The following is an 18803-nucleotide window of genomic DNA, read 5'->3' on the forward strand; positions in this document are numbered from 1 at the left end:
TGTAGGTTTCAATGAGGTCACGTCCCACCCTTTGAAACTCTAGAGAATAAAGCCTTAGCTTCCCCAATCTCTCTTCAAAGTACACTCCTGACCCCTGGAACATGTCTGGTGAATCTTTGTTGCACTCCTTCTATATCATCTTTCCTAAGGTAAGCGGACCAAAACTGCTGTAAGTGTGGCACTTCCGCCTGTTACTGCAAGTCCCGCCCCTGGGAGCTGACACACAATCTAATTGGCCGGCAGCTCTTGTGGTCCTGGCAGTGCCAGAACTGAGTTGTGGGCACTGTTGGAACTGCAAGCAGGGCCCGGATGAAGGCGCTGGCTTGGAGAATCCCGGCCTTTGTATCTAAAACTCTTTTAATCTCTATCTTGCATATACTCAGCAACTGCATGAGTATCCATAGATGTATGGGTAAAGAATTCCAAAGATTCACAACCCTTTGAATAAAGACAATTTTCTTCTTCTCAGTTCTAAATGCATGAAGCATTTTCCTGAGACTATGACCCCTGTTCTAGATACCTGCACATCCCTGGACACTGAGGGGCAATTTAGCATGGCCAATCCACCTAACCTGCATATCTTTGGACCATGGAGGAAACCGGAGCACCCGGAGGAAACTCACGTAGACACGGGGAGAACATATAAACTGCACACAGTCGCCCAACCCGTGTCCCTGATGCTGTGATGCAGCAGTGCTAACCATTGTATCACCTTGCCGCCCTGATCCCTGCTGCCCTGGTCAATATTAACCCCTCAATCAACATCACTAAAACAGATTATATGCTGTATTCTCACATTTGTGAGGTTTGTGTGGGATTATTGTGCACAAATCCGCTGCCATTTTTCTTACAGTGTAACAGTGACAATAATTCAAAAGTACTTCATTGCCTGTAAAACATTTTGTAACATTGGGCAGTTGTGAAAGACACTGGCCGAAATTTTCCAACCTCAACCGCGCCTGGGATTTTCCAGTGCCACTGAGAATGAATGGAGTTTTGGCTGGAACGCCAAACTTTCTGTTCTCGCTCACAACGGGTCCCACCATGGGCGGGTATGGAGAATCCCGCCTACTGTATAAATGGAAATTTTTCTTTTTGTTTTCTTTATCTTCTTGAACATGGAGATGATGAAACACCTAAGTATAGTGTGACAAGATGGTTTCAGCATAGAATTAGGACAGCGAGCCTTGCCTCACAAACTCACAAGATGTGGCATGCAATGCAGTAATTAGCCCACCAGGCAAGAAGGCAAACTTCTGAGATGGATTGAAAAATATCTAAATCAAAGATAGCAATGGTTGGATCTAAATGGAACTTATTGACGTTGTGTGAAGTTGGTAATTGGGATGGAGCATGACGAATCGGAGTTAACGTTATACAGAGAGCATAGAAATGAAACCACTGAATTTTAAACAATATAATACATTTATTATTCAGCAAAAATAGTCTTTATGAAGCTTTAAAGCTTTCAGCTTTATTTTTATGTTGAAACAAATGAAAGAACTTTCTGACAACCTGGAATTTTTCTTCCATCGATACTGAAACAGGAATTATCATTAATTTTTAATCGGCTTTTCCTTTATGTCACGTCAGCGAAAAGAATTTTACTCCGAAAAATAGGCGTTTTAACAAGATCCAACCAAATCTCTTTCTGAGTGACAGAAAACCAACAACGTTCCAGCGCAAAATCATTATAAGCTAAATGTTTCAGCACTACATATTATTACCAAGATAATAATTACAAAATTAACATGGTAGTGATAACATCAAACAATATGCTGTATTAAATGATGTTGTTTAAATTCATTTGTATGGAAACATTATTGGAAGTGAGGCATTCACACAATTGCATAAGAAATCGCATTTTGAGGTTCTATTCATTTTTATTTTTAATCAAAGAGATTTCTTCCAAATCTTATAATGTAAGTGTCTTTGTGGAAATTGTTTACTTTCCCTGGTAAAATAATTGGCTATTTTACCTACTTTCTTGAATAACTATTGCTTGTTTGTAATCTGCTACAGCTTCTTCAGTCATACCCAAATGGCCTCGGACATCTGCACGGAGTTTGTAAAATAGAGCATCATCTGGCATTAGCTGCAGTGCTGCAAACAAAATGCGACAGGCAGGTTAATAGCATCATGAACACAATTTTTAATTGAACATCCTTGTTTGTTTTATTTAGCCATACTATGGCTACATTTAAAGCAGAAAGAATTTGGCTCAGGCATTAAATTATAATTTGTCTTTTGTTTAGGGTTCCTTTAGATTATTTTCACGGTGAAGATATTGTCACTTTTTAACCAGCATTTCTAACAGTGGAAATGTGCTTGAACCTTTCCACAATGGCATAAATAATATACTGTGGGGTTAGAAAAATTGTATTTGTACTGTTGAGGAGGAATATAGTGCAACAATGGGAACATTCATGTATGTAACACATAGGATTTACTCAAAAGCTCTGCAAAATCATTCAGATTGGCAGCCGCAGCAGAAGAGTAAACAAAGCAGAATGCACAACCATCTAGAAGCCAAAGCAGACATATGCAGAATGTAAGAATATCAATTGACTGGGTTTTACAGTCAGAGAGAGACAGACAATGCTAGCAGTTCATAACAACTACACTTTTGCACACACCTTTTTTGAACTTTTGCACCTGAACACTGTGTGAGCAGGGTAAGCAACCATGTAGCTCCAAAACCAATCAGATTGAAGAATCTCTGCTGAGCCAAGCAGGATGTCAAATTTGGTGCCGAGCTGCTGAATCTGGGAACTCCATTAATATTGATTGGATCACTTCCAGCCACTTCCACTGTGACATGATTGTGAGAGTGCTAGTGAGGGCCAGATTCCAGAAACAAATAGAATGGACCCTCACAGCTCTTCTTATACACTCCCTGTTATAACCTGCCTGCTGACCATTGGCTGGGGACTAATGACAATCCCACAATCCTGTGGGAGTATGAGATTCCCAAATGAGGGGGGAGTGGGGTAGAAATCATGAGCAGACTCCCTCTAGAAATAAAGCTGGCCAGTTTGGAACCAGCAGGAAGTAGTGAGCAGCAAGCGAAGTTGCTGCTGTTGTATATATATGTTATTGTAAATAAATGTTATTTCTTTGTATCCTTAAAACTCGTGCTGGATTCTTCGTGGCCCTCACAAAACTGGCGACGAGGGTTAAAGTGAATAGCTGTCTACACTGCTGAAGCCACCTCCCTGGATTTTTGTTGGATGCAGGTTGGAAGTTGTTTTCTATTATACCATGCCTCTGTACGGACGTTTGGATGTATTTGATGCTGCACTGGAAAGCTGGAACCAGTACGCACAACGGATGCGTTACTATTTCCGGGCAAACAATATCACCGAAAACGAGTGCCAGGTGGTCATATTGCTCACCGCCTGCGGCCCGCATACGTTTGGGGTGATTAGGAGCCTTATGTGCCTAGCTGCGCCGGACACCAAAACGTTTGATGAACTTGTGAACTTAGTGGGGCAACATTTTAACCCAACCCCGTCCACGATAGTCCAACGTTACCGGTTTAATACCGCTGAGAGGACCCCAGGAGAATCCCTTGCCGACTTTCTATCCAGACTACGCAGGATTGCGGAGTACTGTGACTATGGTGAGACCTTTTCAGAAATGTTACGCGACCGTTTGGTTTGCGGTATTAACAATGCGGCCACCCAGAGAAGGTTGTTAGCTCAGTCAACATTGACTTTTCAACAGGCCATTCAAATAGTATTGTCCCGAGAGAGCACAGAACGAGGAGTGCATGAGATACAGGGAATGGAAGTGCATGCCTTGGGGCGCAACCCCTTCCGTCCGAAAACGTCCCCCCGCACTCCTGCGGTACCTTGGGCAAGACGACGTCCGGATCGACGCCAGTGGCCGTCGGAAACTCCTCCCCGATGGGAGCCTTCTCCAGAACCAATGGATGAGGAGCCATGTCCGTGTCAGACTTGTAACAGCCTCCCCGAACAGACGCCGGAATGTGGCGACTAGGGGCTTTTCACAGTAACTTCACTTGAAGCCTACTTGTGACAATAAGCGATTTTCATTTCATTTCATTTGCGGTTGCAGTGGCAGCACATCCTCCAAACAGTTTCTGGAGGGTTGACTGAGGTGCTAGGACGATACCCAGATGTATTCCAGCCCGGTTTGGGGAAATTAAAAGGGGCCGTAGCCCGTATCCAAGTCAAACCAGGAGCCACGCCGCGCTATTTCCGGGCGGGCCCGGTGTCTTACCTCTTGCTCGAGAAGGTAGAAGGGGAGCTCACTCGTTTGGAGACTTTGGGTATTATCAGGCCCGTCCGTTTCGCTGACTGGGCAGCACCAACTGTACCTGTAATGAAGCCAGATGCCACAGTTCGCTTGTGCAGCGACTATAAACTTACAGTGAATACGACTTCCCGACTCGACCGATATCCAATGCCTCGCATAGAGGATCTCTACACGAAGCTTGCAGGTGGACTCTCATTCACAAAATTAGATATGAGTCACGCCTACCTATAGTTGGAGCTGGACCCTGCCTCCCGACCATATGTAACGATTAATACACACCGGGTCCTGTATGAATATACACGTTTGCCCTTTGGAGTATCCTCTGCCTGCGCTATTTTTCAATGCGTTTTGGAGGGCATTTTGCGAGGTTTACCGCATGTCGCTGTCTACTTAGATGACGTTTTGATCACAGGGACGTCGGAGCAGGAACATTTGGAAAATCTGGAGACTGTCCTTAGACGCTTTTCGGAGGCTGGAGTCTGTTTACGTCGCACAAAGTGCGTCTTTCAGGCGAAGGAAGTAGTCGACCTGGGTTATCGGGTGGACCGCGAAGGTTTGCACCCCGTCGCAGAGAAGGTGCGCGCAATTCAACAGGCCCCCGCCCGACTGACACTTCGCATCTTCGTTCTTTTCTCGGCCTCATAAACTATTACGGGAAGTTCCTCCCCAATCTGGCAACTACGCTGGTCCCGTTGCACCTTCTGCTAAAGAAAAAGCACACCTGGGTTTGGGGTCAGCCGCAAGAAACCGCTTTCCAGCAGGTAAAACAACAATTGTCGTCGTCTGGGTTACTAACCCACTATGATCCTGGAAAGTCTTTGCTCGTCACATGTGATGCATCCCCGTATGGTATTGGGGCCGTCCTGTACCACAAGATGGAGAACGGGACCGAGTGGCCGATAGCTTTCGACTCCCCACATTGACTGCAGCGGAAAAAAAGTACGCGCAGATCGAGAAGGAGGGCCTGGCAGTGGTCTTTGCGGTGAAACGTTTCCACCAGTACGTGTATGGCCGCCACTTCACTATCGTGTCTGATCATAAGCCTCTGCTGGGACTTTTCAGAGAGGATAAGCCAATACCACCCATTGCTCCCGCACGGATCCAGCGCTGGGCTTTGTTGCTCGCTGCATACGAGTATTCTTTGGAGCACAAACCAGGAACGCAGATAGCGAATGCCGACGCACTGAGCCGATTGCCTTTATCGACCGGCCCCGTGTCGACCCCCACGACCGGTGAGGTGGTTGCAACCCTAAATTTTATGGACACCTTGCCTGTCATGGCATCACAGATCTGTGAGTGGACCCAGACGGAGCCAGTCCAGTCAAAGGTTCGGCACATAGTCCTGTATGGTGGGCAGCATAGACAGCTCCCAGGCGAGTTGCGGGCATTTTCCTCCAAGCTGTCAGAATTCAGCGTGGAAGATGGTATCCTCTTGTGGGGGACGCGTGTGATCGTCCCGTAAAAAGGACAGGAGCTGATACTAAGAGACTTGCACAATGGGCATCCAGGTGTGATCAAAATGAAAATGTTGGCCTGGAGTTATGTCTGGTGGCCAGGCCCCGACATCGACATTGAGAAGGTGGCCCAAAACTGCTCCATTTGCCAGGAGCATCAGAAGCTTCCGCCGACCGCGCCGCTACATCACTGGGAATGGCCAGGGCGGGCTTGGGCGCGCTTGCATGCAGATTTCACCGGCCCTTTTCAAGGATCTATGTTCCTTCTATTAATCGAACACAAGTGAGGAGTTTGCGAGGTTCATGAAGATGAACGGCATACACCATATCCGCACTGCCCCTTACCACCCGGCTTCAAATGGGTTGGCAGAGCGCGCAGTGCAGACATTCAAACGAGGCCTAAAGAAGCAGTCTTCCGGGTCAATGGACACGAGACTGGCTCGCTTTTTGTTTTCGTATAGGACCACCCCCCCATGCGGTGACTGGGGTAGCTCCCGCAGAACTCCTAATGGGCCGGAGACTTCGTACCCGCCTTAGCATGGTTTTCCCGGACATTGGCGCAAAAGTACGCCGCACACAAGAATGGCAGGGACATGGTTTTTCTTGTCATCGGCCGATTCGGCAGTTTGCACCCGGTGACCCAGTGTTCGTTCGGAATTTTGCTGGTGGTGCCCAGTGGGTCCCTGGCGTAATCTTTCGCCAAACGGGCTCTATATATTACCAGGTCCAAGCCCAGGGTGGTCTCCAGCGCAAACATGTAGACCACGTTCGGTCCAGAAGACTGTCCCTTCCAAAGATTCCCCGCCCCCGGAGCTCATTTCTGCAGCCTCAGAGACCAGAGACAATGGAAAGTAGTCCTCACAATCTTCCTCTGGTGCCTCACTCAAAGCCTGCGCAGGTCATTACAGAACCGCGTGGAGATAGAGACGCCGAGATGATGGAGGCAGCAGACTCTGACTCCGAGATGGAGACACAAGACGCATCAGAGGGGGAATCCTCAGGCCCATGGGCCATGGATGTACAACCGTTACGCCGTTCATCACGGAAGCGCCGGTCTCCGTCTCCTTACACGCCGCCCGATCCAGCACCTCGTGCAAATGGTGTCCGGCCTGCGGCAAAACGGGTCCGACGCCCTCCTTCGCCAGGGTCTTCGGTGGATTCCTTGGACTTTGGGGGAGGGCGATGTTATAACCTGCCTGCTTACCATTGGCTTGGGACTAATGATCCTGTGGGAGTATGAGTTTCCCAAATGAGTGGGGGGTAGAAATCATTAGCAGACTCCCTGTATAAATAAAGCTGGCCAGTTTGGAACCAACAGGAAGTAGTGAGCAGCAAGCAAAGTTGCTGCTGCTGTTGTATATATATGTTATTGTAAATAAATGTTATTTCTTTGTATCCTTAAAACTCGTGCTGGATTCTTCGTGGCCCTCACAAAACTCCCAATTATATATGTGTTTACCTGGAACCCTTCCCTAACTTGTGCTGTTTAGTCAGATCATAATGGGACTTCCAAGTGAGTTGTTTTTGCCGTTCCTTTGTTGCTACAGAGTAGGTGGAAGTGCTGTATTGAGTATTATTGGAGGAGTTCAGAAAAGCTTTTAGATTTGCAAGGGAATTCCATTACTGGAATTTGACAAGGAGGTTGGAGGACTTTGAAGGTCATTCAGGAGAAAGCCTGCTTACAGCCACAGGTAATATAGTTGCCAACTATCTTAGAGTGCAACAGGACAGGGACATGGAGCACAGGCAGTAGAGGGAGGAAACTGTGGACAGAGAGAGGAAGAGAGGAGCTCTTAATAGAAAGCCCGAACCACCAAGGGACTTTAGGTAGCACTTCATCTACTTGCATCTCAGCTGGGAGCAATGTCAGAGTTCACCAAGGAAGTAGTCACAAAACTGTCATATCCTGAAACCAACCTTACAGTAAACCAGCAAGACAAGAGCAGAACTGCCAGCCGCCATCAAGATTTTTGTCATCCTCAACTTCTATAGCAACGGGTCCTTCCATGTGGGAGCAGGCAATATTGTCAACATTGTATTGTTCACCTTGAGTAGCTATATTAGAATGTACTCCAAGGGCTATCACTCCCTGAATGTGTAATTGGTGTGCAGAGATGCACTGAACATTGTCACTGAATGCCTGCTAGCTCATCACTGCAGAGAACCTAGGAATCCTCCCCATGGCCTGTTGCTGAATTTGCAGACTCCTTGGGCGCGATTCTCCGCTCCCACGACTAAGTTCCCGTGCCGTCGTGAACGCCGTCGAGTTTCACGACGGCGCGAAACGGCCCCGATCGCGATCGATTCAGGGCCCGAAAATGGGCTAGGAGTGGGGCCGCGAAGAACTCGGGGGGCATAGCGTGAAAGCAGTGTCGTAAGCGCGTGACGCCCGAATGATGCGGCGCTGTGCCATAAATGGTGCGAACCGTGCACGGAAAGACCCAGGAGGAGGAGAAGGAGGAGAGATGGCTGAGCCCCGGCGAGCCGCACCGAGGTTGTGGGACACGGACCTGGACACCCTCCGCGATGAGGTTCAAAACCGAAGGGCCACCCTCTGCCCAAGACGTGGGCATCGCCAGCCGTCCAGCACGGTGAGGCGCGGTTGGCATGAAGTTGGCACCGCTGTGAGTGCTGTGGGGCAGACCCCCCGGTCCGGGGAGCAGTGTCGGAAGAAGCTGCACGACCTCACTCGGGCTGCCAGGGTAAGTGCCATGAGGGTGCCCCCGGGTCACAACCACCCCACCACCCGGGCACGAGGGGGGGGAAGTGGGGTGGGGGGGTGGGTGGGTGGGGTGGGGGGGTTCAAGGTGCACAACGTTGTACTCGACCCACATGAGCACCGGGACCCCCCCCAGAGAGGTGCCATGGCGTGGCTCCAACTGTCTCCTCACCCAGCATTAATATAGCCTAGATCTGCACGCCCTGATGACACCCACCTAATTGTAATGCTTAATCCAACCTCCCCCCCCCCCCCCCCCCAGGCCCCAGGACAAGACAGCTCACAACCACCTCAGGGCAGCACAGTAACATTGTGGATAGCACAATTGGTTCACAGCTCCAGGGTCCCAGGTTTGATTCCGGCTTGAGTCACTGTCTGTGCGGAGTCTGCACATCCTCCCCGTGTGTGCGTGGGTTTCCTCCGGGTGCTCCGGTTTCCTCCCACAGTCCAAAGATGTGCAGGTTAGGTGGATTGGCCTTGATAAATTGTCCTTAGTGTCCATAATTGCCCTGAGTGTTGGGTGGGGTTACTGGGTTATGGGGATAGGGTGGAGGTGTTGACCTTGGGTAGGGTGCTCTTTCCAAGAGCCGGTGCAGACTCGATGGGCCGAATGGCCTCCTTCTGCACTGTAAATTCTATGAATTCTATGAGAACCGGAGAGGGTTTTCCTGTGCTGCATCCCCTAAATGTTCACGAGCAAAGGGCCTTGGACCTAGCTGGGGGATCCGCCACCCGGGAGGTCGCGACATGCCAGGTCGGAGGCGCAGAAGCAAGTGAGACAACCCTGCTTGTCCTCACCCACCCCCCCCAACCTGTCATCGCCCCCCTCACACTTGCCACTGCACCCTCGATCCCCTCCCCCCTCACACTCATGCCACTGCACCCTCGATCCCCTCCCCCTCACACTCTTGCCACTGCACTCTCAATCCCCTCCCCCTCACATTCTGGCCACTGCACCCTCGATCCCCTCCCCCCTCACAGTGGCCACTGCACCCTCGATCCCCTCCCCCCTCACGCTCATGCCACTGCACTCTCGATCCCCTCCCCCCTCACACTCTGCCCCCACCACCACCATACACCCGGCCCAGCGTGTCTAACGAACCCCGTATCGTTGTCTTCCCCGGGGCCAGCCGCCGAACATCCAGGGTCGTCTCGGCCAAGACACAGCCGACCATCTCCAACCTCAAGCACACCCAGGGACGCCAGAGGGTGGCAGTCAGTCGGACAGGAGGGCCATCCTCTCAGTATGGGATGCTGGACGGTGACGCACATACGACGGACAGAGACAATACTGAGAGACACAGGACGGACAGTGACGATGATGCACAGAGAACGGCCACACAGTCCACGGATTCACCTGGAGGGCAACATGACATGGACCGCAAGCACCTTGCGCCGGGCCATGAGGGGGACCAGTACACACCAGACTTCCTAACGGACAATGACCTCAGGCTAGCGGCACTGCTGTCTCCCACACCATCTACCATCGCAGAGACACTCACCTCGGTTGGGCAGATAAGTGATGAGGCTCCCGGGTCACGGTCTGGTGCGCACCACACAGCCGAGCCGGTACAGCAGGTGGAGTTTGGAGCAGCCGAGGGGCTGGACGGTCGGAGGGTAGCCCAGGCCCAGCAAACAGCTGCCCCCCAGACGGCTCCCGGGTTCCTGGATGTACTTGACCCACCCGGACAACCGATGCATGTGGACACCGAGGGACTGAATAACGGGATGAGGGCCATCTTCCAGGACCTGCACACGCAGTTGGAGGAGTTCATTCGCGTCCAGGAGCAGGGAGTGATGCCGCTCATCGCAGCCACCCAGGCCGACACCGCATGGGTGGCGTCCGCGGTGGAGGCAATGGGTGAAATGGTTTTGGCCATTGGTCAGGTTCTGCAAGGTGTTGGACTTCACGTGCATGCGTCATCCATGGCACAGGAGAGGGCTGCCCTCTCACAGGTAGCCATGCGCCAGAGCCAACACGACATTGCCGCCGCTCTCCGGGCCCTGGCCGAGTCTCACCATGCCATGGCCGGTCCCAGCAGGCGATGGCACAGTCCCAGCAGTCAGTCGCGGAGGGCAGAGACCACCTGGCACACGTGATGGATGGCGTAGCGCACTCACAGGTTGAGATAGCACAGTCCCTGGCAGGAATGTCGCACTCCCTGGGCTCCGGCTCTGCGAACATTCGGACCGTGGTCGATACCGCTGCAGGCCTCCAGGCCTGGCAGCGCCAGGTGTCGGTGGTGCGACGGGGCGTGTCACCGATCGCACCTCTGTCCCACAGTGAGGCACCGGGCTCCCCGAGGGAGGAGGAGGTTCTGGGGCTCGTCACGGTACCTCCAGCAAGGGACGTCCCGGTACACTCAGCCTCCCCCCGTTCCGTCCCTGGCGCATCTGGTGGGTAGCGGGCAGGACAGGGTGGCACCATGCCATCCAGCATGCCCACCGAGCAGCCTGGCCCATTGAAGCCGGGCCGCCACAGGAAACGCGTGCTGACGGGGAGCCATGTCGCAGGGCGTGATTCTCAGCAGTCTGCCTCCACTCCTGCTGTACCATCTGGGAACACACCTAGACGTAGTGGTAGGGCCCGTAAGGCAAAGAAGTTAGGCAAATAATAAGTTGGCACGGGTGCAGGGCACAGTTTAGTTGTAAGGGGTAGGGCATCTGTATGTGAATGTCACAAATAAACTCACTGTTGCACTTAACTTGTAAGACTCTGAGCTATGTCCGGTGCCAGGGGGCTCGTGAGGGTGACAGAGTGGCGCTGTGGTTCACGAGCGGTTCAACGTCGGTGCCGGATGTGCTGTCCCTTTCCCCCCTGCCACCCAAAATCGGACACCGTAGTCTTTGGCACTCGGACGCCAGCTACCCCACACGGGCACGTGGTGAAATGTCCGTTACGAAGGCTGTGACCACCGGAGTGCATGGTTCAGCTATAGCCATGAGTCAGACCTTGGCTGGCGAATCTGAGCTCACAGCTCATCGCAGAGTGGGCTGTCATCATTCAACATGGCACTGATCACACCCGCTTACACAATCATCAATGTTGTGCAATCCAGTAGTGCCGCAGTGGTAAGGTGATGTGGAATTGGTGCCGTGAACGCGGTGCTGGGGGGGTTTGCTGTGTGGTGCCCGTGTGCAGGAGTGACGGTGCAAGTGGCAGTGTTCAGCGAATCCCTCCCCCACGGTGCGTGGACCGTGCGGCCACCAACGCGTGCCGTCGTGCAGCCTCCAGGACGTAACCAGCACCCAGGCATTGTCTGTGTGCTGCGCCCCTCCCCCCACCCTGATGCACGCCATCTTCCTCCTCCTCTTCCTCCTCCCCTTCGTTCGCGTTAGCTCCGTTGCCGTCGGGTCCTCCCTCCGACTCCTCCACCAGTGCATCTCCCCTCTGCATGGCAATATTGTGCAGCGCACAGCAGACCACAACTATGTGACCGAACCTGTCGGGCCGGTACTGCAGGGCCCCTCCGGAGTGGTCCAGGCATCTGAATCTCATCTTCAGCAGCCCGAAGCACCGCTCCACCACACCCCTGGTTGCTGCATGGGCCTCGTTGTATAGGCTCTCCGCGTTGGTCTGAGGCCTCCGTATTGGCATCATCAACCATGACCTCAATGGATAGCCCCTGTCGCCCAGCAACCAGCCCCTCAGCCGGGGGGGGGGCATCGAACATTGCGGGGATGAACGACTGTGCCAGAATGTATGCGTCATGCACACTCCCGGGGTACCTTGCACACACGTGCATGATCTTCATGTGGAGGTCGCACACCACCTGAATGTTCATGGAGTATGCGCCCTTCCTGTTCATGAATACTTCCCTGTTGTCTGCAGGTAGGCGCATGGGGACGTGCACACCATCGATGACACCCTGGACCATCGGTATCCCGGCCACCTTGGCGAATCCACGTGCCCGTGCTTCCTGCTGTGCTTGGTCCTCGGGGAATTTAATGTACCTGTCCGCGATGGCGTACAAGGCGTCGGTCACGGCCCTGATGCACCTGTCGACGGATGCCTGTGAGATCCCGGATAGGTCCCCGCTCGGCGCCTGGAAGGAACCGGTAGCGTAAAGGTTTAGGGCCACCGTCACCTTGACGGAGATTGGTATAGCGTGTCCTCCACCCGTTCCAAGTGGTGCGAGGTGCACCACGAGGTGGCATATATGTGCGACCGTCTCCCTGCTGAACCATAGTCTCCTCCTGCATGTGATGTCCAGTAGTGCCTCGAACGACATTCTGTCACGGTATACCCTAGGCCTTGCTGGACACCTGTGGCGCCCTGGCACCACCATCAGTGGATCCTCCTCCTCCTCCCCTCAAGCACTTCGATATCAGTGCCCGCTTCCTGTGCATTCCTCGCCGTCGGGGGGTCAATGTTCCCCTCGGCATCCCCCTGGACATTCCGGGCCTGAGCACCTGTGGCCTGCGCAGCGACGACGGGCCACTCCGCGGCCATCCCCTCTGCTGCAGCAGCAACCGCTGCATCTGCAGCCACTGTGGGCCATCTGAGTCTACGCTGCTGGATGGCCACCTGCAGAGCTGCGGCTCCAACCACGGCAGTGAACATCCATGTCTGGTTGGCATACATGGTGACCTGCAGGAGGGTGATGGGGGGCAGAGGAACGACATGTTACACGGAGGTTCTTCCACAGCACGACTGGCTGACGACTTTATTTACCAGGTGTGAACGGCAACGGCGTGAACTGGGTTCACGCCATCGGGACTTCGGCCCATCTGGGCCGGAGAATAGCGGGGGCAGCGGAGAATCACCATTTTGGGTGTCTCAGGCGATTGTCCGGCCTGCGCCGCGCAGAACTCGACGGGGCCGATCTCGCCGCTTGGGTGAATCGCGGGAGGGTGTCGGACCGCCGTCGGGTGGAAAAATGGCACGCCAGGCGATTCTCCTAACCGGCGCGGCATCGGAGAATCGCGCCCCTTATTTTCAGCAAAGTCTTTCTGAGACTGCTATAGCAGTTGTTGGAGCCTGACTACACCACGCCTTCAAGAGTCGCAGGCTGAGCATCAGAAATGCTGGCTAGCTGTATATTGTGCGAGCCATGTACACCGCTGGGTCCCCTGATGAGCATCCAGCCGGTCAGTTTCACGCTAGGCTGCATATAATCACACTGATGAGCATGCAGCATGAAGGTGATGTACTGTCTGCCTCAATTCACTGTGAATCTCGCACTCAAAAACAACCTTATTAAAGTTTTCCTTGCACAATCTGAGCTAGAAAGTCCAATAAAGAATAGTTCATTTGGTGCCAAATCATGCATTGGAAGTGAAAGAGAGGAAAAGAAAAACAGCATTAAGAAAGAGATTACAAAACAAAGAAAAAGTAAAGGAAAATATATTTATTTACTTTTCCAACAATTAAAATCTGAGATCCATGTCTGGCTTGCAGGCTTGTTCAAATTAATTTTTAGTGTCAAAGAATTTAGTTTGGCAGTAATTAAGTCTTAACACATTGCAAACACTTACATCTGAATGGACACACTTGCACATTTTCTGCTGTGTTTTGTGGGTATTTATCGAAGTAACTCAACTTTTTGCTTGTCTATATATTTTAAGACCATGGGCGGGATTCTCCGCAATCGGCGTGATGTCCGCCGACCGGCGCCAAAAACGGCACGAATCAGTCCGGCATCACGCCGCCCCAAAGGTGCGGAATTCTCCGCATCTTGAGGGGCCGAGCCCTCACCTTGAGGGGTTAGGCCCGCGCCGGACTGATTTCCACCCTGCCAGCTGGCTGGAAAGGCCTTTGGTGCCCCGCCAGCTGGCGCGGAAATGACTTTGCCGTGCGGCGCATGCGCGGGAGCATCAGCGGCCGCTCACGGCATCCCCGCGCATGCGCAGTGGAGGGGGTCTCTTCCGCCTCCGCCATAGTGGAGACCATGGCGAAGGCGGAAGGAAAAGAGTGCCCCCACGGCACAGGCCCGCCCGCGGATCGGTGGGCCCCGATCGCGGGCCAGGCCACCGTGGGGGCACCCCCTGGGGCCAGATCGCCCCGCGCCCCCCCCCCCCCCCCCAGGATCCCGGAGCCCACCCGTGCCGCCTTGTCCCGCCGGTAAGAGAGGTGGTTTGATTCTCGCCGGCGGGACAGGCATTCCAGCAGCGGGACTTTGGCCCATCGGGCGACGATTCTCCGACCCGGCGGGGGGTCGGAGAATCCCGCCCCTGGTCTTTCATCAAGATGCCAATATAGCACAGCTGCTGGAGCAGCAGGACAACTTGAACAGCAGCCTCTTGATTTTGATGTCTAATTGCGCAGGTGTGCTCCTACAGAAGTTGTCTGATGCAATATTTGATAATGCTTTTAGTCTCACTATTAGTTTTCCAAACTCCTAGACGGGGCACTGGTAGTCCTGGTCAACGTGTACGCTCCCAAAGGGACGGCACAGAGTTTATAAAAAAGACCATGCGGAAATCCCCGACATAGGCACACACCAAATAATCATTGGGGGGGCGGGGGGGACTTCAACAGGACCCACGGACAGACAGGTCGAATCCCAAAACAGGAAAGACCTCCAACATGGCGAAAGAGCTCGGCATATTCTTGGAGCAGATGGGGGCTGTCGACTCATGGCGGTTCACCCACCCAGGGTAGAAGGAGTTCTCCTTCTTCTCCCAGGTACACAATGTATATTCACGGATCGACTTCTTTGCAGTCGGTGCTTCCAGGGCTAGTAAGAACGTATTCCGCGATTGTAATCTCCGACCATGCTCCACGTTACATGGATGTGAGGTTGGAGACGGGCCATGCCCAACGCCCTCCCATGGAGGTTGGACACGGCCCTCCTGGCCAGTAAGGCTTTCTGTGAGAGAAAATCACAGGCCATAGTATATTACTAATATACTATTATTAGTATATTAATATACTAATATTAGTATATTACGAGTATATTACTAATAATCAGAATGGGGAGGTCTCACACTCCACGTTCTGGGAGGTGCTGAAGGCTGTGATCAGGGGTGAAATTATTGCCTACAAAGCACAGAGAGGGAAGAGAAGATGGCTAGGCAACAGCTAGTCGACTCCATACTGGAAATAGACCGGCGATATTCCCGAGGCACTGACCGTAGAGCTCCTGGCAGAGAGGAAAAAGCTACAGATCGGACTCTGACCTCCTCTCCACGTGGAAAGTAGTGCACCAACTCCGCCAAGCACGGGGGACCCTGTACGAGCACGGTGACAAGGCCAGCCGCCTGATGGCTCACCAGTTGAGAAAGCAGGCAGCCATGAGGGAAATAGCCCAGATGAGGGACAGCAAAGGCAGTCTAGTTGCGGAGCTGGAAAAGGTCAACGATGCATTTAAGACCTTCTACCGGGTGCTCTACAACTCCACACCCCCGAAAGGGTGCTTGAGGATGAAACAGTTCCTCAATGGAATGGACAGTCATGGGGGAAGATAGGAAAGGGGGGCTGGAAGCACCGCTAGGATTGGGACAGGTCATGGAGAGTCATGCAGGCGGGGAAGGTGCCAGGACCAGCTGGTTTCCCGGCGTAATTCTACAAAATAAATCAAGATGGACCTCGCCCCGCAGCTGTGGGATATATTCACAGATTCGCTGGCAAGAGCACCCTGCTGCCCATGCTAGCACAAGGCTCAATCTCACTGATGCGCAAGAAAGACAAAGACCCAACAGAAATACTGGCCAAGATTCTAGACAAAAGGCTGGAGGACTGCGTACCAGAGGTGGCAGCAGAAGACCAAATGGGCTTTGTCAAGGGTAGACAGCTGAAGTCGAACATGAGGCACCTGCTGAACGTAATCATTGACCCCATCTGGGGAGAAAACACTTGAGGTGACCATCTCTCTGGACGCAGATAAGGCCTTCGACAGAGTCGAGTGGAAGTACCTCATGTACGTACTGGAGCGGTTCGGGCTTGAAGCAGAGTTCACCGCCTGGGTGAAACTCCTGTACAACGCTCCCACAGCCAGCATACGGACAATACCACCAGCTCTAAGTTCTTCCAGCTGCACAGAGGCACAAAGAAGGAATACCCGCTGTCCCCGCTGCTGTTCGAACCAGTGGCGATCGCGCTTAAGGCTGCAACGAACTGGAAAGGGATCCGGAGAGGAGACAGAGAGCACAGGGTCTCGCTCTGAGCGGATGATCTGCTCTTTTACGTTTTGGACCCACAAAATAGCATGGAAGGAATCGGTGCTCTTGAAAGGGTTTGGAGCCTTCGCGGGCTACAAACTCAACCTGGGCAAAAGTTAGGTCTTCCCGGTAAACCCGCAAGGGGGAGGGGCAGAACTGGAAGGAATGCCAATCAAACAGGCCCAACATAAATTCCATTACCTGGGGATCCAAATCGCTCATGACTGGACAGCGATCCACAACTGGAAACTGTCCAGTCTGACGGAGGAAGTCAAAAAGGACCTGCAAGTGATGGAACACACTCCCACTCTCCCTGGCAGAGGAGTGCAGACAATCAAGATGAATGTACTGCCCAGGTTCCTCTTCCTGTTCAGATCCATTCTTATCTACAGCCCCAAGGCCTTCTTCAATTCATTAGAAAAACGGATCATGGCGTTTGTGTGTGTGTGTGTGTGGGGGGGGGGGGGGGGGGGGGGGGGGGGGGAAATAGAATACAAGGATCCCAAAAAGAGTACTTCAGAGAACGAGAACCATGGGGGGCCTAGCCTTCCCAATATTACCACTGGGCAGCAACCGCAGAGAGGGTAAAGGGGTGGATAAAAGAGCCAGAAGCCGAGTGGGTGCTTATGGGGGAGGGCTCCTGCAGGGGGACCTTCCTCCAGTCCCTGGCCACAGCGGCACTTCCATCTCTACTGAATAAATACTTAACAAGCCCAGTGGTGTTAGGAAAACTCCAGTTTTGGAACCAGCTGCGACAACACTTCGGGCTAACCAAAATGTCCATTAAAGCCCTCGTCTGCAATAACCACAGGTTCACACCCACGACAATGGACGCCACCTTCAAAAGGTGGACACAGGACGGAGGGACGCTGACAGTTAGGGACTTCTACACTGACAACAGATTTACAACACTCGAAGAACTAACAGAGAAGTTCCAGCTGACAGGGAGGAATGAACCAAGATACATGCAGGTCAAAAACTTCTTATGTAGGGAAACGCAGACATACCCACGACCATTGCAACAGTCGTTGTTAGAGGACCTATTGGACACGAACATCTTAGGGAGGGGGAACTGCGGTGACCTGTATGGGCGACTACGGGGAGGGTAAACACACAACTGGACGAGACAAGAAAAAATGGGAGGAGGACTTTGGGTTTGAAATAGGCTGAGGATTCTGGAGCGAAGCACTGCACTGGGCCAACTCCACCTCCACTTGCGCAAGGCTAAGTCTAATATTGCTGAAAGTGGTACACAGAGCCCACTTAACCAGAACTTGAATGAGTGGAGATTTAAGTGGAGACAGATGTGAACGTTGCCAAGGAGGCCCGGTCAACCACGTCCACATGTTCTGGTCTTGCCCCAGACTTGTTGGGTTTTGGTCAACCTTCTTTGAAGCAATTTCCAAGGTGGTGGGGATGAGGGTGGAGCCTTGCCCAAAAGTGGCAGTTTTTAGTACAGACAGATCTCTTTATGGGGAGGTGGGCCGAAGCCCTTGCCTTTGCCTCCCTAATCGCCCGCCGGAGAATCCTGCTCGGCCGGCGATCAGCAGCACCACCCAAAGCTGCAGACTGGCTGTCCAACCTATCGGAATTTCTCCAGGTGGAGAAAATTAAATTCGCCATCCGGGGGTCGAAAGAGGGCTTCCACAAAACATGGGAGTCATTCACCCAGTTGTCCCAAGACCTGTTTGCAGCCAACAGCCAATAAGCCAGAGGAAAGGAGAGGGTAGTCACTGTATAACAATGAAATGGAGGGGAAAGTGAGGGAATAAAGAGGCATGTAGTCCAACCATGCCCAGCAAATAACAAAATACACGGCATCACGCCAACCCAACAGGAACAGGATATAAGAGCGGGTGAGGGAAGAGGGCACACCAGATGACTAGTAGGGGAGGGGGGGGGGGGGGTGTGGATCAGGAAGAAAAGCGGAAGAGCAAAGCAGAGAAACCATCTGGAACTACACGCCTACTGGATAACATAAAATGAGAAGCTGTAACCGTTGTAATGAACAAAAGACAACCAATGTAAATAATGGAAGACGACCGATGTATATATATTTTTGTTCTCGATGTGTGTTCACACTTACCTCTGTTATGTACAATGTGAAAAATTCTTAATAAAAACATTCAAAAATAAGTTTTACAACACAATTTGGGGAATCATGTTTAATTTTCCCTCTAAAAAAGACAAAATATAAAGTACACAGAATTAGTTTGACTCATATAATAAAAACAGAAAATGTTGGA

The 18803-nt window shown here is 52.3% G+C and overlaps 1 protein-coding gene across 1 annotated transcript in view; it reads right to left on the reverse strand.

Annotated features, from left to right (window-relative positions):
• Positions 1-1406: 1406 nt before the first annotated feature.
• Positions 1407-18803, reverse strand: part of ttc6 (tetratricopeptide repeat domain 6) — a 554053-nt gene continuing 536656 nt past the window's right edge. The window contains exon 32 of the mRNA XM_072488749.1: positions 1407-2103. Within this exon, the coding sequence (XP_072344850.1) occupies positions 1976-2103 (128 nt within the window). The 3' untranslated portion in view covers positions 1407-1975. The remainder of the gene's footprint in view (positions 2104-18803) is intronic.

The sequence above is a fragment of the Scyliorhinus torazame genome, chromosome 2, assembly GCF_047496885.1.
Source record: "Scyliorhinus torazame isolate Kashiwa2021f chromosome 2, sScyTor2.1, whole genome shotgun sequence".
Classification (NCBI taxonomy): domain Eukaryota; kingdom Metazoa; phylum Chordata; class Chondrichthyes; order Carcharhiniformes; family Scyliorhinidae; genus Scyliorhinus; species Scyliorhinus torazame.